This window comes from Schistocerca gregaria, chromosome 2, assembly GCF_023897955.1.
Source record: "Schistocerca gregaria isolate iqSchGreg1 chromosome 2, iqSchGreg1.2, whole genome shotgun sequence".
NCBI classification, from domain to species: domain Eukaryota; kingdom Metazoa; phylum Arthropoda; class Insecta; order Orthoptera; family Acrididae; genus Schistocerca; species Schistocerca gregaria.
In genome coordinates, this window is record NC_064921.1 from 164669364 (window position 1) to 164696169 (window position 26806).

Sequence of the window (26806 nt, forward strand, 5' to 3'; positions counted from 1 at the left end):
CTCCTTAATTTTCCTGTAAGCAGTATCTATCTTACCTCTAGTGAGATAAGCCTCTATATCCTTACATTTGTCCTCTAGCCATCCCTGCTTAGCCAACCCCTTAATGTCCTTGAAGGGGACCTGTATGGAGGTCGTGGTTTGATGGTGTGGGGTGCGGTTATGATTGGTGCTCGTACACCCCTGCATGTCTTTGACAGAGGAACTGTAGCAGGTCAGCTGTATCGGGACATCATTTTGCACCAGTATGTCCGCCTTTTCAGGGGTGCAGTGGATCCCACCTTCCTCCTGATTGACGATAATGCACGGTCCCACCGAGCTGCAATAGTGAAGGAGTACCTTGAAACAGAAGATATCAGGCGAATCGAGTGGCCTGCCTGTTCTCCAGACCTAACCCCCATCGAGCTGGGATGCTCTCGGTGGACGTACCGCTGCACGTCTTCAAATCACTACGACACTTCAGGAGCTCCAACAGGACTGGTGCAAGAATGGGAGGCTATACCCCAGCAGCTGCTCGACTACCTGATTCAGAGTATGCCAATCCGTTGTGCGGCCTGTGTGTGCTTGCTTGGTGATCATATCCCATATTGATGTCGGGATCACAAGCGCAGGAAACAGTGGCGTTTTGTAGCACATGTGTTTGGGGACAGTTTTCTCAACTTATCACCAATACCGTGGACTTACAGATCTGTGTCGTGTGTTCCCTATGTGCCTACGCTGTTCACGCAAGTTTTGTGTAGTGCCACGTTGTGTGGCACAACATTCTGTAATTATCCTTAATTTATGAGCACGAGTGCAGATGTAAGAAAAGCGGATGCCAGAGTTAGATTCAGCGAAAGAATCCAAAGGAAATGTAATTCGTGCACGAAAGAACTGCCTTACAAAACCATCCTTCCACAAATTCTTCATTATTATCTGTCGGTCTGAGATCATTAAGAGAGGAGAGAGAAAAGACGCAATATCTCCGCACTTCGTACCGGGTCCGTTTAATAAACGCGAGATTTTATGAAGATGTTGATCAAATTCCAGTGATGTACGCTGCGAGAGAGGCATAGTGCATTTCGTAAAGGATTACTGCTGCAATTCTGAGAGTGTACTGAAAGCTGCCCTTTGTGGGGAAAAAATAATATTGTTATTAATCGTGCCCTAAGAGCCACCTTATTGATGTTCTCTCCCATTGTATCTGACTGCGCTTTATCTCTTATCGGACTAAGCTTTTGCCAAATACCTTGGCCTTGTTATAGGTACTTAAGTGATTAAGAGGAATAAAGTTACTTCATTGATTACATTTAAAGATCAGCAGTTGATGGAAACAGAACATTCATTAAAACGAAAAGATGAGCAGTGGAGCTAAACACAGTTACATGGGGTTGGTTCGCAAACGAGGGAAAATACAATTATCAACGCATGATCCTTATGGGATTACTGACGCGGAATGTTTTCATCTCACAAGGAGGAGCAAGCAAGAGGGGAAATATGCACCATCTCTGGTAAGTGAAGTCACACGGTATCCGCGGTCTGGCAGCTCCAAGAGGCACTTACTTCGATCTTCGTCATATTAATGTTCGCCAAACACGCATACGACCATCATTGGCACCAAGGCAGAAGCGACTCTCATCGCTGAAGACGACACGTCTCCATTCGTCCCTCCATTCACGCCTGTCGCGAGACCACTGGAGGCGGGCTGCACGATGTTGGGGCGTGAGCGGAAGACGGCCTAACGGTGTGCGGGACCGTAGCCCAGCTTCATGGAGACGGTTGCGAATGGTCCTCGCCGATACCCCAGGAGCAACAGTGTCCCTAATTTGCTGGGAAGTGGCGGTGCGGTCCCCTACGGCACTGCGTAGGATCCTACGGTCTTGGCGTGCATCCGTGCGCCGCTGCGGTCTGGTCCCAGGTCGACGGGCACGTGCACCTTCCGCCGACCACTGGCGACAACATCGATGTACTGTGGAGACCTCACGCCCCCCGTGTTGAGCAATTCGGCGGTACGTCCACCCGGCCTCCTGCATGCCCACTATACGCCCTCGCTCAAAGTCCGTCAACTGCACATACGGTTCACGTCCACGCTGTCGCGGCATGCTACCAGTGGTAAAGACTGCGATGGAGCTCCGTATGCCACGGCAAACTGGCTGACACTGACAGCGGCGGTGCACAAATGCTGCGCAGTTAGCGCCATTCGACGGCCAACACCGCGGTTCCTGGTGTGTCCGCTGTGCCGTGCGTGTGATCATTGCTTGTACAGCCCTCTCGCAGTGTCCGGAGCAAGTATGGTGGGTCTGACACACCGGTGTCAATGTGTTCTTTTTTCCATTTCCAGGAGTGTATTTACGTACCCCACTAGTGGTAAAATGGCTCTTAGCACTATGGGACATCGAATTCGTCAGCTATAGTGGTTAAAAATTATTTTGTACACTGTAGCCACAAAGAAACTGCTATATTAATGCGTATTCAAATACAGGAAATATGTAAACAGAATGAATATGGCGCTGCGCTCGGCAACACCAGTATAAGATAATAAGTTCAAGTGCTTCAAATGGCTCTGAGCACTATGGGACTCAACTGCTGTGGTCATTAGTCCCCTAGAACTTAGAACTACTTAAACCTAACTAACTTAAGGACATCACACACATCCACGCCCGAGGCAGGATTCGAACCTGCGACCGTAGCAGCAGCACGGTTCCGGACTGAAGCGCTTATAACCGCTCGGCCACAACGGCCTGCACCCCCACCAAAGTTGTGTACGTGCACTAAATTATATTGAAACCCAACCATGTCTTCTGTGCGCAGCATATTTTGTGCGGCCCGTCTTATCTGCCTCACATTGTAAACCTATGTCTAAAATAAGTTTATTATATGTGTTTTGGTCAAATGGAAGAACTGGGATATTGTGCCGTCGCGAAATTCCTTGTTTTGGATAGCTTGTCACCATCTAAAATTCCTCGAATGTTAGTTAAATTTGTAACATTCATTAGTTAAAGAAAGGACATCCGAATTTAAACGTAGCTTTATTTGTCTCGAAGGAGACGTACGTGAAGGACATCCAAAAACTGGAGCCACAGATGAAAATATACAAGTGCTCATTATAGTATTAGACGATTTAAGGTTGTCCCATCCAAAAAATACTACGATATCTTTTATTTGGGGGAATTCAGCATCAGAAAGTTATAAGCAACACGCACGCCTCATTGTCGAATACTCATCAAACGCATATACGAATAGTTCAGTAATGTTTGGACCATTTCAGATAGAATCGAACTAATTTTGTGCGTCGATTTGTTACTATCGATGTAACGGATTCCAGTTAATGGACCACATATGACTTCATTCTAAATGTATCATCAACTCGATATTGACAGCTATTTCAAGATCGGTCACACACCAAGCAAATTTCATTAAACAGACAATAGTAGTGAATCATAATAAAACTTTGCATCATTTCGTCCCAAGGTCTCAACTGAAGGGGAAGAGGCGGAGCATCTCATTTTTATTTCGTGGAAGAGCGCCTGGTGAAGGCAAAATAAGAAAAATTGCTTAATGAATAAAACTCAAAACTGTTGAAAAAGTGTGTTTCTTAATCACCAAACATATTATCTGCAATATTCTTAACTGAGGAGTGTATGTTTTACGTGATTTCTACACACTACATTGCCTTAAGGTAGGTAAAGTTCAGTTACATGCGAATGCTTTTTATGTTCACATTTTAGTAGTTTCTGAAATTAGCCGGTAAGACTAGGAAATATATTGTAAACTGAAGCCGGCTGCGGTGGCCGTGCGGTTCTAGACGCTTCAGTTCGGCACCGCGGGACTGCTGCGGTCGCAGGTTCGAATCCTGCCTCGGGCATGAATGTGTGTGATATCCTTAGCTTAGTTAGGTTTAAGTAGTTCTAAGTTCTAGGGGACTGATGACCTAAGATCTTAAGTCCCATAGTGGAGGAGGAGATTAGTGTTTAACGTCCCGTCGACAGCGAGGTCATTAGAGACGGAGCGCAAGCTCGGGTGAGGGAAGGATGGGGAAAGAAATCGGCCGTGCCCTGTCAAAGGAACCATCCCGGCATTTGCCTGAAGCGATTTAGGAAAATCACGGAAAACCTAAATCAGTATGGCCGGAGACGGCATTGAACCGTCGTCTTCCCGAATGCGAGTCCAGTGTGCTAACCACTGCGCCAACTCGCTCGGTAAGTCCCATAGTACTCAGAGACATTCGAACCATTTGTGAACTGAAGGTATAGCGTTACTGAACGCTTCTAACCCAAAGCCACCTGGCATTTTCAGATGGTAAGAAAATAGCAGCGAACGGCGAAATAGTACTGATCTTTCACAACAAATGGCTCTTTTTACACTTTTTTTCTTTTTTACATTTCTTCGTCACGTATCAAGGAGAAAAACTTGCTTTAATTTCTTGTTCAAAACTGTTTTTTCTAGACAATTTTTTGCACCATACAATAGTTCCAACAAGTTGGGGGAATTTGTGTCTGCTAGAAATTGCAGAACATCGTTTATGCACGCAATGGTTTCTTAAGGCGTATTAATTTTTCTAGGGGCATCATTCTGCTCCTCTTCTTCTTCCTTTGTTTCTTCTTCATCACCCTCTGTGCTGCGGATTTCTATTAAATCTGTTGCTGAAGTGAAACTGGAGTGAGTTGACAGAAAGTCATCTCTTCGAATGTAATCACCTATACTACATGAAATGTTTCGCATTTTCATTAACTTAGCAATTGCTGCTGCATTTTCTTGAACTTCGATGGTCACAGGAGCGTCTTGTTCTTGTCTCCCAAACCCCGCTTTGTTGAAGTAATTGGTGACAGTTTCGGGTTTTATTTCCTTTACTGTCAAGCCAATCCAATTTACTGCATCTAGGACAGAAACTGATCGTGCAACAGCAAACGCACATTCCGCTTTTTCAAAACAAAGAGTAACAGCAAATGCACTTTCTGCTTCTTCAACACTAAGAATAAGAGACTGCATCAGTAATCGGCTATAATGATACTCTAATGCGTAAATAACCCCGTAGTCAGTGGGTTGTGTGAGGCTGGTTAAACCTGGAGGGAACCACGTCAATTTCACGTTTGATAACATTACTTTAGGGTGGCAGGTTGCATTGTCTAAGAAAAGGAGAAGTTGGCGATTTCCTTTCTTCATTGTGGCATTGAAAGCGCCCAACCATTCTTCCATAAGGCCATTCATCATCAACGCCTTTTTATTGCTTCGCCATGTGACTGGAAGCTTACTGACGTCTATGTTTTTGAAACAACGAGGTTTTGCCGCCTTTTCAATCACCGGTGGCTTCTCCATTTCACCTGTTCCCATATAGCAGTGCAGTTAGTCTTTCCTTGGACATTTTTCAGCTGGTGCCCTTTTCACCTCGCACTGCTAGCGATTTTGAAGTCAGAGCGCGATAAAACAGTGCCGTTTCATCGGCATTGAACAAGTCTTTTGGGTCATAATTCATAATTACATTGGACAGTATTGTCTTCCGTTCTGTTGCTACACTTTCCTGCACATTCTTAGCTTCCCCACACACTTCATTGTGCCTAGCTAAGAAACTGTCCAGCCATCCTGTGGATGCCTTAAACTCCGTAATTCTAAGCTCTTTACCGACTTTCACAGCTTAACTCTGCAACATGGGTCCACATAAAGGTAAATTGTTTGCCCGCGCACTTACGAACCATTCACACACTATTTCGTTAGTTTCTTCATTTCCGGTCTTCTTCGCCTTTCTTTTCATCTGCCAGTTCAATTTCATCGATTCGTCCTGAATCTTATCCTTGTTTCTTAAAGTCTCATACATGTGTTTTACCGCATCTGAAACGCTACATAATTTCGCCCACAGAGGGTTTGTCTTTCTCACTCGCCTCGATTACATTACTCTTTTCGTTAAGTGTTAACGACACTACCATTTGTTCGACATCATGTTACTGTATCTCTTAAGGCGCGTTTACACTGAATTCGCTACATTGTCCACAACATTGTTCGTAACATTGTTCGTGGCTGGTAATGGACTACCGATGTTCGCACATGTTCGCAACACAAAATCAATGTTCTACGGCTGCGTTGTTCGTGGCCTGCTACCACTAAATCCCGCTACGCAGCGCTTGTGTTCGTTTGCTCTGAGTGAGTTTTTTTTGGAGTGTTGTGGTGCGTCTATTTTATGTCCCTTCATTTTTATTTGAAATGGAGTGGTCAGGAGACAAAATTTTCCAGTTGATGTCGCTCTATGAGGCAGAGGAGTACCTGTGGAATGTACGTTGCGCAGGTTACAAAAATACTAAAATCAAACATGATTCATTACAACAAGTTGCTGCGGTGCTTGGCACCAGCAGCAGTGACGTGGACAAAAAAAATTAAATCTCTCTTTGTCTCAATACCGACGAGAGAAAAGAAAAATAAAGTAAAAAATCTGGATGTGGTACTGACATACTTTACGAAATGAAGTGGTTTGGATTTAAATACCTACGTTTCCTGGAGAATATGGAACTATTTGGAACTGTTTGAGATATGGCTGCCTTTGATAGGAGTCTCCTGATGCCAGAAAACGAAGAGTAACAGCAAGTCTTTGGTTCACAGGGATTGCTTTTCTGAAATTTGTGTCTTTCTTTGAAACAACTGGCCCTATAATATTCCCCAACGTTTCAAAATCTGACGGCGACATCCTAGTGAAGTCACGAAAGCCAGAACCGTCTTCCAAATTCAGCTCACAAAGCAAGTCATTCCCGCCACGTCTTCTACAGTATGTTTTGGTCCACCAACGACGACTACGTAGTTTTCTTCATCTGTTCATTTCGTTAAGTATTATTCAAGTGGTTCAAATGGCTCTGAGCACTATGAGACTTAACTTCTGAGGTCAGCAGTCGCCTAGAACTTAGAACTACTTAAACCTAACTAACCTTATGACATCACAAACATACATGCTCGAGGCAGGATTCGAACCTGCGACCGTAGTGGTCGCTCGGTTTCAGACTGTAGCGCCTAGAGCCGCACGGCCACTCCGGCCGGCTAAGTATTATTAATGCAGCGCCAAACGTCATTAATTCTTCCTCTTCACTTGACATAGCGTATCTCTTGATGCGAGTACACAAAGTAACCTATCAGTTCACCGCAGCAGACTATGCAAAAACGTAGAAATGTTGGTCGCTAGTGTCAACGGGAATGTGAACAACGAACAATGTTGCCAACATGTTGAGGGAACAAGTTGCACACAAGGTTCCGAACAAAACCATGTTCTGAGCTCAATGTAAACGCGCCTTTAAAGTGCCACTATTCAACTGAAACTGGCAGAAAATAATGACCCTAAAAGATAAAACCATTGTTTAACGGAATAATTCCCACCTCTTTTACTGCGCACATTGCAGCAGTGTTGGAAGATGGGCAACAATGTTCCTGGTTGCGCTGGCGTGCGTCAATAAAACCCGACAAACAGAGCCCTGATGAACTAACCGTTTCCTTTGATGTACTGTGCCGACTCTGAGCGTAACTTATTCGTAGTTGCACAGAGCGGCGCGGTTTCAAGTCCACACCAGCTCTTTTCTTGCTTTTGGGCCGCTTAACAAAGGTGTTAAAAGTAATATCCTTGTAGAGTCGTGAATAACTAATGAACTGCAGTACAGTAGTACTGTATAGGCTCTTTTCCACAATGAATGATAGAGTATGTACTAAGATTTGCTTTCCGTCCCGCGTTAGGCACGTTCCGCTTTGCATAAAAAAATCAGCATATAAAAGTGCACTGAATGCTGCGGGACTGAAATACTAGTTCGGTTTGGGCACATTTCCGAATTATACACATACCGCTTCAACTATAATTTGTATGTGAGGCCGTTCCACGCTAACAGAGAGTTCATTTTAACAAATCAATTTCCTCGGGGAACTTCAAAGTCGATCATCTCCAGAATTTTTGAGAGTAGCATCGAACTTCTTTGGTATTCGAGTTCTGAATTTCACGTACCATAAATATAAAAAGTTACACAAATCCAATCGTTGAGTGGTCGCTTTGTCAGATGCCATTTTCGCAATCTGCTTAATCCCTAGCGACGGATATTTTGCTGCAAACATGTGAAAAAAATAAAAGGAACCTGTTTCTCGCCACTTTTTAACGATGTTCCATACCCGTCTTTCACTATAGAGCAGGAAGCAGCACCAGCCGTTATCACCGTATGCATTAACAGCACGAAGATTAGAGCGTAACTGACGTCTACAGGGACGGTGACTGTACACAATTTTTTAAATAAAAACTACATAACTTACGTATGACGAAGAAAAACGTCGATAGCCGTTAATACATCATAATATCTCGAAGCTTCATTTACAGTAATATAGTAATAAGGGCATCTAATAAGTAAGTAGGGCCTACTTTCAAGAAAGGAATAACACCATAGTATTAGGACAGTGGGCATGGGAGTCAAGATGCTGACGGACCATCCGCAGCGCTATTTCACCCACGGCCTCACATTACAGTTGATACAGTCGCTCTTGTTATACCAGCGTCAGCACTCCTTATCTCCAAGGCCATTCCGGGAATCGCACCCAGGCACGTGTCATGGTCAACGAGGGGGAGGGGAGGGACGGGGAAGCCCCCTGCACATACGCTCGGAACTCAGTTGCAGTGGAGAAGCTGTGATCCGGTGATGTCATGATAATTTAATATGTAATGCTAAATACGATAAAGTTGCATTATGCATTAGCCTTAGGTGTTAGGTGTCAGATGTTAGACGCTAGCTGTAAGGCGTTCGACATTAACTGTATTTGATGCCTCGTCATGCTTGCAATAACAGTAATGTTGTATTATATGTAAGATTTCACACCCTCCCTTTCCTTCGCTCTCCATGTCCTTGGACTATGGACAGGTGCAGTTCCCGGAAAGACCATGGAGGTAACGGAGTGCTGATGCTGATACAACAAGCACAATATGACACCGTACAGTAAAATGTTGCATTAGCAATTTTGGTTCGTGTGCCTAGTATGCCACTATTCCCCAGTGTACACGTCACACGTATTTCAGACCCGAATCTTTGCTGCAGTAATAAAAACTTCTTTTATGCTATAATGCTCTTAATGTATATACCCATTTTCAGAATTTACTTTGTACACATGGTTTTATAGATTAAAATAATTAATTTTGAAATATTTGTTCCACCCTTCAAAAATTATCAAGCAAAGCAACAATAATAGGATTCAGTTATACAGTGGAATGTAACTAACCAACCACTTCCGTTTATTCTGATAGTCACAGCTGCTGCACACAGCTATATTGACTTGTTGATATTTTTCTTCATCTACATAGATATTCCGCTATCCACCCTATCAACCATAAAGTGCGAGATAGAGGGTATCCTGCACCACTGTTAGTCACTTCTTTTCCAATTGCACAGAGCGAGAGGAAAAACGACTGGCCATATGCCTCCATATGAGCTCTAATTTCTCGTATCTTATCTTCAGGGTTGTTATGCACATTGTATGTTGTAGGCAGTAAAATTATTCTATAGTTAACGCCCGTTCTCTAATTTTCTCAATAGTGTTGCTTGAAAAGTATGTCGCCTTCCCTCCAGAATTCCCATTTGAGTTCCCAAAGCATCTCTGTAACAGTTAAGTGCTGTTCGAACCTACCAGTAAGAAATCTAGCAGCCCGACTCTGAATTGCTTCGGTCTCTTCCTTTAATCTGACCTGGTGCAAATCCCAAACCCTCGAGCACTACTCAAGAATGGGTCGGACTAGGATCCTACACATAGCATCCTATACTAGCATCCTTTACAGATGAACTAAACTTTCCCAGAATTCTTCCAATAAATCTAAATCGAGCACTCGCTTTCCGTACCACAATCAGTAAATGCTCGTTTCATTACATATCGCTTTGCAACGTTAGGTCCACATATTCAAATAACGTGACTATGCCAAGCACAACACTAGTAAAGCTGTATCCGAACATTACTGGTTTGCTATACCTATCTTCTGCTTCACTTTACATTTTCTACATTTACAAGTGCCATTCATCACACCAACTAGGAATGTTATCTAAGTCATCTTGTATCCTCCTACAGTAGGTCAACTTAAACACCTTACTGTACACCACAGCATCATCAGCAAATAATAGCAGATTGCTGCCCACCCTGTCCTTTAAGTCATTTATGTATGTAGGGAATAATAGCGGTCCTATTAACTTCTCTGGGGCACACCTGACGATATCTTGCCTCTGATGAACGCTCGCCATCGAAGACAACATACTGGGTTCTATAACTTAAGAAGTTTTCGAACCACTAACATATCTGCAAGCCTATTCGAGCCAGTCACATATCTGTGAACCTATTCAGTATGGTCGTAATTTCTTTAACAGCCTGAATTGGAACACCGTGTCAAACGCTTTCTGAAAGTCTAGAATTTTTTATGGATGATGTACAAGAAGTTGCAGCACTTGTGCATGATGAAAAGATTGACTATTCATAAACGTGCACATGAAGTTTTCATTGAGGTAAAATACACTGATGAGCCAAAACATTATGATCTCTGCCCACCGAGACGTTGGATGCCGATTGGTGGGCACTGGACGTGGTAACGAAGGTACGTAAGCGGAGCAGACACGGCAAGGGATCATCCTAGATAAGATATGAGGTGCAAATAGAAGCCGGCAAACAAGAATCTCGAAAACGCCGAAACTGGTCGAATGATCACGTGTTAATTTCGTGAGCATCTATAGAAGAAGGTCGTAGAATAGTGAAACTACCACTAGGAGCTGAATGGTTCGACGTCCACGACTCTTCAGAGAACACAGAGTTCGGAGGATTTCTGCTCTGTAACGTAGGGTAGATGGTGATCTGCGGCATCGCTGCCGAAATAGCATAATGCCGGTGGGAACACAAGTGTTTTGGAGCGCACAGTTCATCGTACATTGTTGAACATGGAGCCCCGCAGCAGACCTCGCCTATTTGTTCACATGTTGACTTAACGTGTAATGATCCGGATAGGAGGGAAAAGAAGTATGGAAGTATACGATACTGAGGATAAATTACGATGCAATGTTTTTCAATGTATTCACTACAATTAGTATGAAAAACAAATAAGTTCAGTAATACTTTTGTACTGTATACTCACGTAATTTACAGATTTGCACTTTTTAACCCCAATATTATGCAAATGACGAATGTCATATTCAACACTTTGTAATCCAGCTATTTCACTTGGTTGACACTTGTAATTATTTGTAAAATGCACTATTTATATTTTTAATCTAAACTCCTGAGCACCAGAATCATTCGTAACCATTTCATGTAAATAATTCATTTAATAACAATTTAATTTACTCTAAAAAAAGAGATAATTTGTTGATCTCTTTCTAAGGTTGTAAATACGAGCACTGTCAAAGACCAGCAGGCAGTTGGCTCAGTGTAGTTGTGAAAGCCACGTCGGTCAGTGTTTTTAGTGCCTGCTAATTCCATTGTATGTAAACATGTGTGGATCGCAGAACCAAAGAGGTTGATGCACAAGATGTAACTGTTTTGTCAGAGACACCATGTAAACTATAAGTGTGCTTTTTAAAGAGGAATAAAAACGCGTGATGACTTTTATAAAACTACTAGATGTCTCCAGTCTTACCTTTTTTAAAAAATCCGGACCTCTTATAAATATATAATTCCCTAGACAACAAAAGTGAAGAGCCATAAACTTTATCTTTGAAACAGTATTATTCAGCGTTGTGACGACAATCCTGCGAACATCTTTGAAATGTTTTGATGGGAAGTTATATTCTCCTAGAGCATGTGACATTTTATTTACTAACACAAAACTGAATTTTCATCATATTATGGCAGGGGGACTTAATAAACGACATCGTCAGCTACGATTGCAGTTGACACGGGACCATCGGGATTCGACCGCCGATCGATGGAAACGTGTCGGCTCTTCAGGTGAATCACATTTTTGCTATACTAGGTCGATGGTCGTCTCCACAAACGCCGTCATCGACGTGAACGGCGGCTCGAAACGTGCTGCGCACCAAGGACGCAGGCTGATGGGAGCAGTATTATGTTGTTGGAGACATATTCCTACGCTTGCGAAGGACCTGTGGTTGTAATCGAAGACACGCTGACAGTTGCGAAGCATCTTTATCCCCCCACGCTTGATGTCTTGCCTGACAGTGATGTCATCTTTCAGCAGTATAATTTTCTATTCTCCGAGTCAGAACCGCAGAACAATAGTTTGAGGAGCAGTATAGTGAACTCACGTCGGTGTCTCAGTTACCACATACTGCGTACTCATATCAGCGGCCCGCTATTTACGCCAATTACATGACCTGTTCGTAGACATCTCAAAATGGCACATACCTGCAAAAACCTACCAACAAACTGTCGTATCCCTCATACGCAGAATTAGTGATGTATTTCGTTCCAGACATGGAAAAACAAGGTGTTAAGCAGGTGATGGGGTAGGGTTAGGTTGTTTGGGGGAAGACATCAAACAGCTAGTAATTAAATTAGAGCAAATAAGCCCTTGGTCACAAATATTAAGTCAAAATTGACCAGGTTTCGACGCAACTATGAGCGTCGTCTTCAGATTTAGACTAACTGTTCCAAAACATATTAGGTATATAATACATTAATAAAATTAAAGTTTGTACTGACTGGAAAAAGATGCAGTACTTACAAGTCACATTTTAAAAAAGATCAAAGCCGGAAAGGCGTCGTCATCAATGGTTGTAAGCGAGATGGCGAGCAGCCCTTAGCGGCTCGCCATCTCACAACTATTCATGATGTTGCCTTTCCGGCTTAGATCTTTTTTAATATGTGACTTGTAAGTACTGCATCTTTTTCCAGTCAGTGCAAACTTTAATTTTATTAATGTATTATATACCTAATATGCTTTAGAACGGCCGCGCAGGATTAGCCGAGCGGTCTAAGGCGCTGCAGTCATGGACTGTGCGGCTGGTCCCGGCGGAGGTTCGAGTCCTCCCTCGGGCATGGGTGTGTGTTTGTTCTTAGGATTATTTAGGTTAAGTAGTGTGTAAACTTAGGGACTCATGACCTTAGCAGTTAAGTCCCATAAGATTTCACACACATTTGAACATTTTGTTTTAGAACAATTAGTCTAAATCTGAAGACGACGCTCATAGTAGCCTCGAAACCTAGTTAATTTTGACTAAATATTTGTGACCGAGGACTTATTTGTTCTAACATAATTCTGACACGGCCACTGAATCTTAGCAGCTATGTTCAAAGTTTTACCAAACAGCTAGGTCATCGGTCTCATTGGATTAGGGAAGGACGGGGAAGGAAGTCGGTGGTGCCCTTCCAAAGGAATCATCCCGGCATTTGCTTGGAGCGGTTTAGGGAAATCACGGGAAACCTAAATCAGGATGGCCGGACGTGGGATTGAAACGTCGTCCTCCCGAGTGTGAGTCCAGTGTACTAGCCACTGCGTCACCTCGCTCGGTAAAGTAGGTGATCATAATGTTATGGCTCCTAAGGAATATTAAAAATTGACCCTAGGACGCCTAAGGGGGGTTCTTTGAACCCACAATTTTTTTTATGTCCTCTGCTACCCAAGTACCTTTCATACTACATATTCCCTTTGAGTTGTTGTTTGTTGGCTATTTTATGAAACGTTAGTGTCAATATATTTTATAGAAAATTCCTGCTTTGAAAGAAAAATAAATAAACTTATTATGGGTCCAACAAACCCCCACTTAGGCTTCCATGCTATAGAAAGTTTCCCTTAGTAAGTTTTCGTATTTCTCATCTCTACAACAACGCAAGTTAGTTTCTTGTCGGTTGGTATTCTTGATATTCACAACAATCGGTTTACTTTCACAGGAAGTGATTGTTGATGTCAGCTGTTATTTATCTTGTAAACTTGCAGTGAGTTAGTGCAGTTCCCAACACGTAGGCCTCCAGTAACTTTGGTGTCCTACACAGCAAAAACGAAACCAAGTAAAAACTTACTGATGTTGTCAACAATGCACCAAGATAAAGGCACTGTTGGAGGGGAGAAGAATAAAACCAAGCTAAATGCATATTATAATTCCACTAAAGGTGGAATTGATACCACTAATCAAATGGCGCATATGTACACCTGCAAGAGGGGAACAAAGAGATGGCCTCTATCTGTATTTTACTCTCTCATCGACATCTGTGCTATCAATGCAACCACCATATTCATCCAGCAACATCCAAGATGGAAAAAAAGAAACACAACAAACGGAAACTTTATCTTCTGCAAGCTGGGATGGAGCTAGTGAAACTGCAGGTAGAAGAAAGAAGTGCCAATGCAAGAAGGTTATCTAACCAAATTGTTCAATCAATGGAGACTATTCTAACAAAGGAAAATCAAAAAAGTGAGAACAGAAGCACGTCAGCCTCCTGCAGGGAAAGGACGGTGCCATATTTGTGTAAGAAAAGCTAAAAAAAAGAAGCGGTAGTACAACAATCTAAGTAAACCAAAACGGTATTGTAGACAGTGTCATAAACATTCAGAAAAAATTGTGGAGTGTGTCACTTGCCTTGAAGTTGAGGACTCAGAGTAGTCTATTGTATATGAACACATCTGTATTTTGTATTGTAATATGTCACTTTTTCATTCACTCAATCCAATATTTATAACAATTGACAACATTTATAAATCGATGCCTTCGTTAAAATACATAAGTCATTTTGAAAGTAGTAATTTTTCGTCAGTAAACTTATTTAATACCTGTGGGCTCGCCGAAACTTCCCCTTAGGCATCCAAGTTAGAAAAAAAGGCTTGGGTGTCCTAGGGTTAATGTACACGTTTGTAGCGAGTGGGTCTGAAAGGGCTACAGCTGCTGACCAGTGACGGCGTTTGTGTTTGTTTACGTCAAGGTTACTGTTACGATGAAGTTTGTGGCCCCAGGTTGGGTGTCTGCGTTGCAGGTGCCGCTGTCGGAGCCGGAGCGCGCGGCGTGGCGGCTGCGCGAGGCGTGGCTGTGCGGCGGCGCGCTGTCTCCGCTGCCCGCGGCTCTGCTGTCCTCGCGGCTGGGGCCGTCCCGCGTGGCTGGCGCCGCGCTGCTCGCCGCGGGCCTGCTGCAGCCGCTGACGCCGCTCGCCTGGCTCACCGCCTACCACTGGCTGCTCTGCGCCGCACAGGGCTTCGCCGTGGTCAGTCCTCTGCTCTTAGCTCTACTCACACCTACAACATACAACAACGCTCCAGAAGCTGAGAGGCTTCAGCAGGAGACTGGGCTATCTCCTCTCATATTATATTACATAGCCCCGGGAGTAGACAGCATTCCATTACAACTACTGACAGCCTTCTGAAAGCCACTCCTAACAAAACTCTACCATCCAGTGAGCAAGATGCTTGAGACAGGCGATATACTCTCAGACTTCAACAAGAATATTATAATTCCAATCCCAAAGAAAGCAGGTGTTGACAGATGTGAAAATTACCGAACCATCAGTTCAATAAGCCACGGCTGCAAAATATTAACACGCATTCTTTACAGACGAAGGGAAAAACTGGTCGAGGTCTCTCCATTAGTTCATCTGGGTCATCGTAATATATATACTGCGGGACTTGATTGCTTACTCCTTTACGCTGGAAGTCTACACCCTCACCGACACTTTTAGTTTGCTCATTGAGTAAATGTTGTGTAATGGTAGTGTATTTAGAGTTTTCAGGCTTTCTCAGTATTCCGTCAGGATTTTTATACAGTTCAGTCAAGAGTATTTTAAGTTTTTTGATGGCTTTAGGAAGATTAGGTTCATTAAGCCAAGCGTTCTTTTAAACTCTCTTCCCCGATGCGCATTGTGCTATCGAATAAACTTATAGTTTGAGAGCCTAGCATGTACGGTCTCTCCCTGCTGACACCAAATGTTCTATCTATTTTAACGGGTGGATACTGGTTGGTAAATTCTGGTATTGGATCATTATCACGCGAAGCCATCTTGGTGAAAGATTCGGTAACAGGTTTAAAAGTTTCTTATAGTGTTTGCTCGCTATCGATATGTCGCAACTTCAGCAAACGTAATTATTGTCGAACTGCTTTGCGCGCCTGAATGACTTTATGCTTTGCTGACATCTCGAAGGATACTAATCAGATCACTGAATATCACCTGGTTTTTAATATGCTTTGTTATTCTTCTTTTTCTTGTTTCCTACACTACCTTCTTCAATAACAACAGCCTCGGCTTCTATCTGCCGCTCAATTGCGATAATTCTGTTCTCTATCCAGTTCTAGTTCATCGCAAGATGTTTCTGAGTGTCCTGTAATTCCCTTACAACTTTAACGAGTCTCGCCTCAAGTTTGTTAAATTTGATATCGGTGTATATGCGAGCATTCTGTCTCTGCACACCTAACCTCACAGACTGAGCGTGCGCCATGCATACTAACTTGTCCATGGTGAAATGTTAACTGATGGGATAAGGTATTTTCGTAAGTTTATATATATGGAGAAAGTCTTGGAAGTTCCGGCTATACCTTCCGCCATTCAGTTTGCGAGTTTTATCAATAACGAGAAGCCAGTATTGTGAGTGGTTCCAACAATCAGCGCATATCTTTACAAATTCACTACATGACATGTCAGTCCCTACGTGAGCACGGTAAATATGATTTAAATTGAGATTGTCTTGTTTGAATGCTATAATGAGGTTAACGTATCCCTCAACTGTTTTGGGATCCTGGAATACGTCTGACTCAGATAAAATACATCAACACCCATGTGAAGGCCAAAGCAGAAATATTTACGGATTTGATCTTGCTTTTCAACAGCGACATCGTCAAATATGAAGACAGTGTTAGGCTTTACCTCCTCAGGTGGGGGTATGTCGTCGTTTTCACTGAATGCTCTGTACATTACACCATCTACTCCATCTAATACTTTCTTTAGTAACTGGTACTTGGGTTGAAAGCGTGTTTTGGAGAAGACGAAAAGGTACTCGAAGCGGTCTCCATCCATGTGCATTAACAGAGCCATGAGGACATATGTCTTACCACAGTTGGAAGGACCTACAGTTATCGCTTGTATGCTGTCAGGAAGGAGTGGTTCATTCTTATTGGTCTTCTGGTCTTGGTGATCATCACAGGACCAGTCACCTACAACAAAGTCCCGGCAGCGAGGTTGTTTCATCCAGCCCGTCATGATACCTACTGTGCTAGATCCTGTCATGAAGTAGGCTTTTATATGACAAACAATATGTGTGTGGGTAGCCACTATAGCGTAGTCACCTTACCAACTGAGCTGCGACGGCTACACGATAGAATGAACTCCAAGTGGTATATTTAAAGGGAAGGGTGTCATATAGGTTAAAGTAGGAGAGATTTTGTCTTGACAAACAAAAACACAACCACAAATTTAATATTATAAATATATTTATTTATTAAATTTTTTACAAATATGATCAACATGAGAAAAAATACTTGATTCTTTTCTAAACGGTGCAGCAGAAGTGCAGTATTTGGAAAACTGCTGCTTTTTGTATGCATCAAATTTAGCACGTTTATCTCGTAATGTTATTGGTGCATTGCAATAGTCCGGTATTCCATCAGTAAATTTGACTTCAACATTTTCAACACCTATTCGAGGAATAGCACAAGACTTGGCCACCGGTGTTATACAAGTACTAAAACGATGTTCTATATCTTCTATGTGGATGCTACATGTGTGAAGCCAGTTAATGATATCACTGTATACTGCTTCAACATATGGACTCCATCTATTTAGTCTCTCTATCGTACTAGTTACAGCCATGTCTACATTGAACAAGTTATCAAAAGTCGAGTGCTGCATGAATATACTTTAACCGTCCGCATTTTTAATTCTTAGTGTAGCATCATCATAAATTAATAGAATACTCACAGTTAGAGTGCCGCAGTACATGTCCTGGTAGGATTGGGATGGATAATATTCAGTAGTCATATGTTTCTTAATCTGTGTTTTTACACGACACAGTTCATGGGACTCGCAGTCAGAAAATTTCACTTTAATATTTTTGAGCACATTTTCCAGCACTAAAACAGTTGACAGTCTACCATATTGTGAAACTTGATGTCCTACATGAAGACGTTTTGAAGCACTGACTGTTAACACGTAGCTTGAGGTGAAGAGTAAATGTTGAGGTGCACTGGCGGTCAGTAACTTCTCATTGATGACATCCACACCAGAGCGGTTAGCCTGCTGTTCTTGCACTGATAGCGGCAGGTCTCTTGGGCAATGATCAATGGATGGTGCATATGAAGGAGCCCAGTAGCCGATTACTGTGAAGCTCCATCAAGTGTAGCCTCCAGCACTGACATTAACACATCGCTCTCCTGCTCCAGCATGCTGAGAAGCTCCACTACAGGATCCTGCGTGGACGAGTCCGAGGTCTCCACGTGAGTGGACCAGGACAGGTTGGAACCTGCTGATGTTGACTTCACGTGTGCAGCTACAGGACAAAGATGAATATTCATACGCATAATCTGCCGTCAGCACAGAAATAATAATAATATTATTAATAATAGTAATAATTTTGGGACTTACTTTACTGTTGCTTCTTTCTCCTATTCTGCTGTGGCGAATGACACTTCATCTTGACTCACTGATTGGAACAGAGGTCGAGGAGCTGCTGAGTCCTCCTTATATACAAGCCATCTACGGCATCATGATGCTGTGCTCCTATTGGCTGAATGATGTGACCACGTGACCTATCGAAGTCTACTCTAGCGGTGAACTCGTGAACTAGATCAGTTCTTTGCTCTGCTGGATGAGAGACAGCCATCTCTTGTGGGCTGGGAGCTTATATCTATGCTTTAGAAAAGGCAAGCAGTTCCAACAGTAGCAGATGTTTCCATGAGATAGGTAATGCATTTTTATAGCATCTTGCTGCAAAGAATTTATTTGGAGGACAGTATTTTTGTTCATGTGTTCGAGAATTAATGAGTGCTTCCATTCCACATATATGAGGCTATGGAGTCAGTCCTATATTGTATGCTTGCAAACTACACCGCTGTTAAACTCATCGTGGTCAAACACCAATAACTCATCGATAGAACACATACTGCAGGATGGTCTTCAATGGTACATACAGAGCATATGAATATGTGTAGAGCGAAGGAAATTGACATCAACTGGATGTCTCTTGCGTTTTGGAAGAGAGAATGCTTGATGGTTAATATCTCTGCAGTTCGAGCATACGTATGAGCATAAGCTGGTTATGGGATGCATCGAGACTCAATCCCTCTGCATTGCCAAAATCTGCTGAACGGAATTCTTGTACTTATTGCTCCGACACTCCTCCATTATCATACGCTTCCATACCTCATGTAGTGAACTGTGGCTACAGTCCTCCCTCGAATGTCTACATGTAATGCAACTATTGAAAGCTGCCCTATCACGCAAATTCATCTTGATGATCGAACACATAACGATGGTTTGACAACGACAGCTCAGCAAAGACTGAATGTGCAGGAGCATTTAAGGTCATAACGGTAGTTGAGCGGATGTGGCCCAATCGGCTTTCTTCCTGCCAAAATCCACCATCTTGAATGACATCATGGCGGCGCTCCCTGGTGGCTGAGATAGGAACTAAGCCAGTTGGATTGCATACACATGTGTTTGATATAAATAGTAATAAATCATAATAAATGATAATGAATAATAATGAATAATAATAAAGACAAGTACGGTTTTGCATGCATTATACTGTTGGAATTTGAATTTGGCGCCAGTTTCTTCTGGAGGGTTAGGTTAGTGAACATAATCCAATTGATCTATTTTGCCGCCAAAATCCGCCATCTTGAATGATGTCATACGCTGTTGCCAAGTCTACACGCCGCCATCTTGGATGACGTCATCGTGGCCATTTGAATAAATTTAGCAACAATGCAGAGTGTCCTCGTATACTACTTAGCCAGCAGTTAATGTGAGCAGAGATGAAATGTAGAGGGAGACACTCATGGGCTGTATTGTGGGTAATCAAACATTTCCAACTGATAACGATGCAGGAGCATCTTCATTGCCCCTGCAGAATGCGGCTGAGAACTGTCTTGAAGAAGAAAACAGTTGGGTAATGTTGGTGGCATAGCTTCAGGCGAAATTTCTACCAGGCCCTTGTACTTGGTGGACACACTATTGTTCTAGGTATCTTTATGTGGTCACTGTGTGCTCAGAACCATAAAGAACGACGTAATGCGATCGATGGACATATTAGAAACACTGTCCAACACACCTATGCAAAACTTCATCAGATTTTCACTGTGGTTTCCATTTCGCAAGAGCTAGCGTTCCTTACTTTCCGAATAACTCTCGTATATTGGAAAGACGGGATCTGTTATGTGAAGGTATGGGCTTTCCTTTGCAGCATGGTACTTTCTACTTATTATTATTTGCCAATGATCAGATACTGATACCAGAAACTAGAGAGGATGTCAAATTTATGATGAAGGAATTAATGGAAGCATATGAACGAGGCTGACTTGGAATAAATATTAGTGAAACAGAATATCTAATAGACAGAGGAGATTGAAGGGATATAGTACTGGTGCAAGGAACTGGGACGCTGTGAAGCAGATGAGGAACATAGCATCTGGGAAATATCAAAAGATGCAAAGAAGAGGAATCTGCAAACAATACAATGCAGAAGGATCGAGTCTGCGGAAGTGGCAGAGAAGCTGGCTACAGGCATTGATGGAATGAGGGGAGCCAGGATACTGAGAAGAGAGCGGAGGAGAAATGAAGAAATTAAGGAGGTAATAGATATGGAAGAAACAGTCATGCAAAGAATTTAGAATAGAGCTCTCCAGGGACATGGCCATCTACGGCAAATGGAGCAATGTTGACAGCCTAAAGCAATCCTGGAATGGTCGCTGGCAGGAAAGAGTACGTGTAGATGGTCGAGATTAACATGAAGAGTGGGAGTGGTTGGAATGATGAGGAAGAGAGATCAGAAAGAGGAAGACAATTGTGACTGTGAAAGCTGACGAGTCGGAATACAGGGTAATTGCTGAAGAGTGTAGTAGCCCTTAAAAGTAAGTATTGTGCAACATACTGAAATAAAAAAAATTAAGTATAAGTTTAGAATTCAAACGACATGCTCTTGCAGTACTTGCAAATATTTTTCACCTTTCACTCGCCAAAAAATTAAATGCTGACATAAAGAGTGAACCTGTTAGCCATGTCCAAATTTCTTAAAGTGAAAGACAGGGAATTGTATTTCTCATTGTGTAAGTGTTGTCAAAAATTATTACATGTTACCACCCTTTCCCTGTTAGAGGTTACAAATGATGTGGAACTATCATAATTTGCATTCCTTCGATCAAAATGATTTGAAACTGTCATGGTTTCTTTCCATTTTCGTACACTGTGACATTCAGTACTTTCAGCATTTCCCAGTCCCAGTTTACAATTTATCCATGAGTGAACAAGATTTCAGAATCACGATTTTGTATATAAATGATGCGTTGAGTCTGTGTACGCTTCGTACCCTAGTATTGATGAAATGTTCTTTAAGCCATGCTAAATAGTCTTAGTAAAAACTATTTTGATGTAAAACAACCTTAAGCTACTAAAATTTTCATTACTCTGCAACTAATTTCCGCATTATTGTCTTCGCCTGGTAGAGTTTAAAATGTTTTACGAGTTATGCCACATGTCTACAATATAAAATTTGTTTGGTATCTATTGAGTACTGTGATTATAGGGGCTCTTTGATTGTGGAGTGTTCTGGACTTGAGGATGAGGTGCCATTCTCTAGGGCCGCCTTTCTCTCTTCGGTGTTCTGGGTTGCACTATGTCGTACCACACTCTAGAGCCACCTTTGTGTATATATACACTCCTGGAAATGGAAAAAAGAACACATTGACACCGGTGTGTCAGACCCACCATACCTGCTCCGGACACTGCGAGAGGGCTGTACAAGCAATGATCACACGCACGGCACAGCGGACACACCAGGAACCGCGGTGTTGGCCGTCGAATGGCGCTAGCTTCGCAGCATTTGTGCACCGCCGCCGTCAGTGTCAGCCAGTTTGCCGTGGCATACGGAGCTCCATTGCAGTCTTTAACACTGGTAGCATGCCGCGACAGCGTGGACGTGAAACATATGTGCAGTTGACGGACTTTGAGCGAGGGCGTATAGTGGGCATGCGGGAGGCCGGGTGGACGTACCACCGAATTGTTCAACACATGGGGCGTGAGGTCTCCACAGTACATCGATGTTGTCGCCAGTGGTCGGCGGAAGGCGCACGTGCCCGTCGACCTGGGACCAGACCGCAGCGACGCACGGATGCACGCCAAGACCGTAGGATCCTACGCAGTGCCGTAGGGGACCGCACCGCCACTTCCCAGCAAATTAGGGACACTGTTGCTCCTGGGGTATCGGCGATGACCATTCGCAACCGTCTCCATGAAGCTGGGCTACGGTCCCGCACACCGTTAGGCCGTCTTCCGCTCACGCCCCAACATCGTGCAGCCCGCCTCCAGTGGTGTCGCGACAGGCGTGAATGGAGGGACGAATGGAGACGTGTCGTCTTCAGCGATGAGAGTCGCTTCTGCCTTGGTGCCAATGATGGTCGTATGTGTGTTTGGCGCCGTGCAGGTGAGCGCCACAATCAGGACTGCATACGACCGAGGCACACAGGGCGTCACCCAGCATCATGGTGTGGGGAGCGATCTCCTACACTGGCCATACACCTCTGGTGATCGTCGAGGGGACACTGAATAGTGCACGGTACATCCAAACCGTCATCGAACCCATCGTTCTACCATTTCTAGACGGGCAATGGAACTTGCTGTTCCAACAGGACAATGCACGTCCGCATGTATCCCGTGCCACCCAACGTGCTCTAGAAGGTGTAAGTCAACTACCCTGGCCAGCAAGATCTCCGGATCTGTCCCCCATTGAGCATGTTTGGGACTGGATGAAGCGTCGTCTCATGCGGTCTGCACGTCCAGCACGAACGCTGGTCCAACTGAGGCGCCAGGTGGAAATGGCATGGCAAGCCGTTCCAAAGGACTACATCCAGCATCTCTACGATCGTCTCCATGGGAGAATAGCAGCCTGCATTGCTGCGAAAGGTGGATATACACTGTACTAGTGCCGACATTGTGCATGCTCTGTTGCTTGTGTCTATGTGCCTGTGGTTCTGTCAGTGTGATCATGTGATGTATCTGACCCCAGGAATGTGTCAATAAAGTTTCCCCTTCCTGGGACAATGAATTCACAGTGTTCTTATTTCAATTTCCAGCAGTGTGTTATTCAGGGGTTGTTGATGTTCTGGGTTGCACTATGTCGTACGACGCTCTAGAGCCACCTTTGTGTATATATTCAAGGATCACAGGATGAAGAGGAGATATACTCGGAAAAGACAGGGAAACATGGAAAGATTCCAAGAGGATTAGATCATGATGAGGCAGAGATTTGGAAATCAGTTATTTTGGATTGCACGGCGCACCCAGCAGCATTTATATTTTCAGATCACACTTCAGTAATGATAAAGAATAGACTGAACTTAAAGGTAATCGTGTGGAACAGTCGATGTGGAATGAAGCGGACCACTGAAATACTGAGAAATGAGGAGCCACTTTTGAAGTTCGCTAGGGATGTGGATACGGTGATGAGGAATACCAGACTAGGCACTTTTGTTGAAGAGGAGTGGACATCTACAAAAGAGCAATCACAGATGTTGGACAAACAAAAGTACAACAAAGGTAACTGCGTAGAAACGCTGTGACACGTTTCCTAGCCTTAAAGGGGAATCAAGAATGTAAATTAGCCTTCCGAATTAATAAAAAAGGAGGAAAGTGTCATTAGATGGCAGTCGCGCGTGTTGTCGCCCGCAACACGGACGGCACAGAGCGATGAAACTGCAACCCTCCATGCCGAGTTCGGCGTGAAGCGGCTAGTATAAATTAAAAAATAAAACATGGACCACCATCAATAATTCGAATGAAGCGGGGCCTGTGTCCGACTGATGTAGGTCGCACAACGACATCACTGTTCGTGGACGGCGGGCCGAATCATTCTTTGCGTCACTCGCGTGAAAACTGCGGCAAGATCCAAATGAAATGATTGGCGCACCGATCTCAGGTATGTGGAGCGATATACGCGGTTTGAAATTAATGACTGAACACGAGAAGTGTTCGGCCATATACGTCCACTAACAATGGGTCGTCGTCGCCTCTTTTCCAGCTGTGATAGTCTGAAAAACATAAATCATAAAATATTAATAACAAAGTGACATGGAGGGTTGAAATTAAGAAATGAAAATCATAGAAAAGTTAACTCTGACTATATTACAAGCACTTAAGGTACATTTTAATATTGATTCATACAGAGAGTGATGACAATGCGGCTGTACCTAATCAGAGTGGGAACAGAGCAGAACAAAATTAAACAGAGGTTGTACATTGTAACGACCTCTTAGAAAAATAATACAAGACTGGTCTACGTGAAACGTCCTCTTTGAACAATTATACACGACTGTGCTTAAACTGACACACAATATTTTTGGCGCAACGCAATCTGACTTTCAAAAATCCCTACAAAAGAATGGCCCTGACTAACATTAACCTATACCTTTCACAAATCACTTACCTCACAAAAATCTTCGTTACTCAAGATACTGCAATACAGCGAGCGCCACTACTGCCAGCTAAATAAAAGATTCAAACTACTGAAGGCACTAACTACTGATAAGCAGAGTCGGCAAATGAAAGATTTTAATAGAGAACAAACAATGTATTTACCTTAATAGTCATAAAATATATATCAGTTCATGAGATCAATTCTTACAAATTTCAAAACTCCGCCATCTCTCTCCCCACGTCCACCACTGCTGGTGGCTCACCTCCAACTTCGCAACTCTACGCGCTGTTAGCATCCAGCTGCCGCTGCCCAACACTACAATGGCAGACAACAATGCTAACCAGCCACAGACTGCACACGGCACAGCCAGTGATTTTTCATACCGAGCGCTAAGCGGCGTTACCAATAAGAAAACCTAAACAGCCTACTTACATAGCCCCCATGCTCCCCACAAAAAAATTTTACAAATTGTTTTGGGCAGTGGCAGTAGAGATTACGGTATTGGTGGGCCACAAGAGGTGCAGACCCACTGCAGTCCTTGTAGAAATAATGGTATTGGTGGGTCATCAAAGGTGTAGACCCACTGTAGTCCTTGTAGAGATGGCCAGCAGCCATCTGTTTGACTGTGCAGGCGCACAATCACCACTGAAGAGTTTTGCAGATAATATAGCAAGTCCATAACCACTACTTGTGCACTCACAAAAATAGTTTTTGAAATGTCCTTAGAACCAGCAATTCTGTTATCCGGTCCCTTACTGAATTATTAACACATGTGCAAACACTATCAGTCCCTACTTCTCACATATTGTCCATATACTATGGCCAACAGAAATTTGTGCAGTGAAATGTAATTTTCAAGTTACTTAATTTGATGAACTGGTGTCAATTACAATTTTATAACATAAGAATACAATAACAAAGGTACAAAATATATCATTAAAGAACATAACATTACAGATAACATTTGCAGTAGTACAGGCTTTACAAAAGAATCGAAATAGCAAATACATCAGTGTTACAAAAATTACGACATAAGTACATACATAAAAGATCAGAATAACTTTTGAAACATCAACTTCACACATGAGCATTAGAACAAAACAGAATAAATAATGTGTAAACATCTTTACAAAGTAAATAACATGTTATAATGCAAATTATATTTGAGGATAACAGTATTCCTCATCATAGTGAATGTAGCTTAGTATTACAAAAATTCTGCAACATAAGTCTTATCAGATAAACATATAAAGACCGGTAGAACATAAATACACAAACACATAGTGGGATAACACAAGGAAAGGACAGGGTTTGTTTTCAATGTAACATTTGGTACTGCAGTCCAACCCAAAACTTCATTCTGTAAATCTTTCGTCATATCTCAACATTTGTATCCACCAAAAAAGTCCTATCAAAGCATGCTTTCTGTATTTATATGTTTACATATTTCCTACCTCATCATTTATTTTCCAGTATCTTACCTCATCATTTATTTCCAAGAGAATCCTACCTATACCTGCTTTCTGTACATTTTTCGTAGAACCTCTCAGTGCATTTCTTCCAATTCATCGCAACTCATTCTTTTATATAGGCTACCCCCTCTTAAGCTAGCTTAAATCTACTGAGCTCAGATGCTAAACTAAGGGACGAGGCAATGCAGCAGCACAAAACAATTAACACAAACAGCAATGATAAAAAATGGAAATTGGCAAAAAAGGCAGAAATATTACAACTAATATAAGGTAATGCGCAGCAAACAAGAAAAATAAATCATTTATAAAATTGGCTTAACCTAGTAATACAAAGTGACATTCAGTAGCACTATGCATGGCAAACAGCAGCAGCAAATGCTATAACTTATACCTAAACATGACAAAGCTCAAGCAGAAAAAATGTTACACTAAAGACAACAACGCAGATAAGGACAATGTCTATTCACATCATAATATCTACGTAATTAAAGTGGTGCACCACAAAAACTAATGCTACAACAAATTACCAAGTACTTGAAAAGAAAATTATATATACAGTTACTGTTATTAGTCGCTTCTCATTCCTCTTTCCATTCCAAGAGCTCCTTTTTCGAAGAATGTGGATCATAAAATAATTATTTAATAGATCTGTTGACAGAAGGTGTTCACATTAGCAAATGCATTTAATTTTATTTTATAAAACCAATATGCATTTAATTTTATTTTATAAAACCAATGCTGCAACACAGCTGGAAAACAGATATCAAATCAAATAAGCAACTATGTACAAAGCATAAAAATATCATTCAATAGTCATGCGACATTTCATAAGTTA

The 26806-nt window shown here is 42.6% G+C and overlaps 1 protein-coding gene across 1 annotated transcript in view; it reads left to right on the forward strand.

The window, feature by feature from the left end:
- Positions 1 to 26806, forward strand: part of LOC126336594 (uncharacterized transporter slc-17.2-like) — a 1359524-nt gene that overhangs the window by 970214 nt on the left and 362504 nt on the right. The window contains exon 4 of the mRNA XM_050000458.1: positions 14869 to 15093. Coding sequence (XP_049856415.1) covers positions 14869 to 15093 — 225 coding nt within the window. The remainder of the gene's footprint in view (positions 1 to 14868; positions 15094 to 26806) is intronic.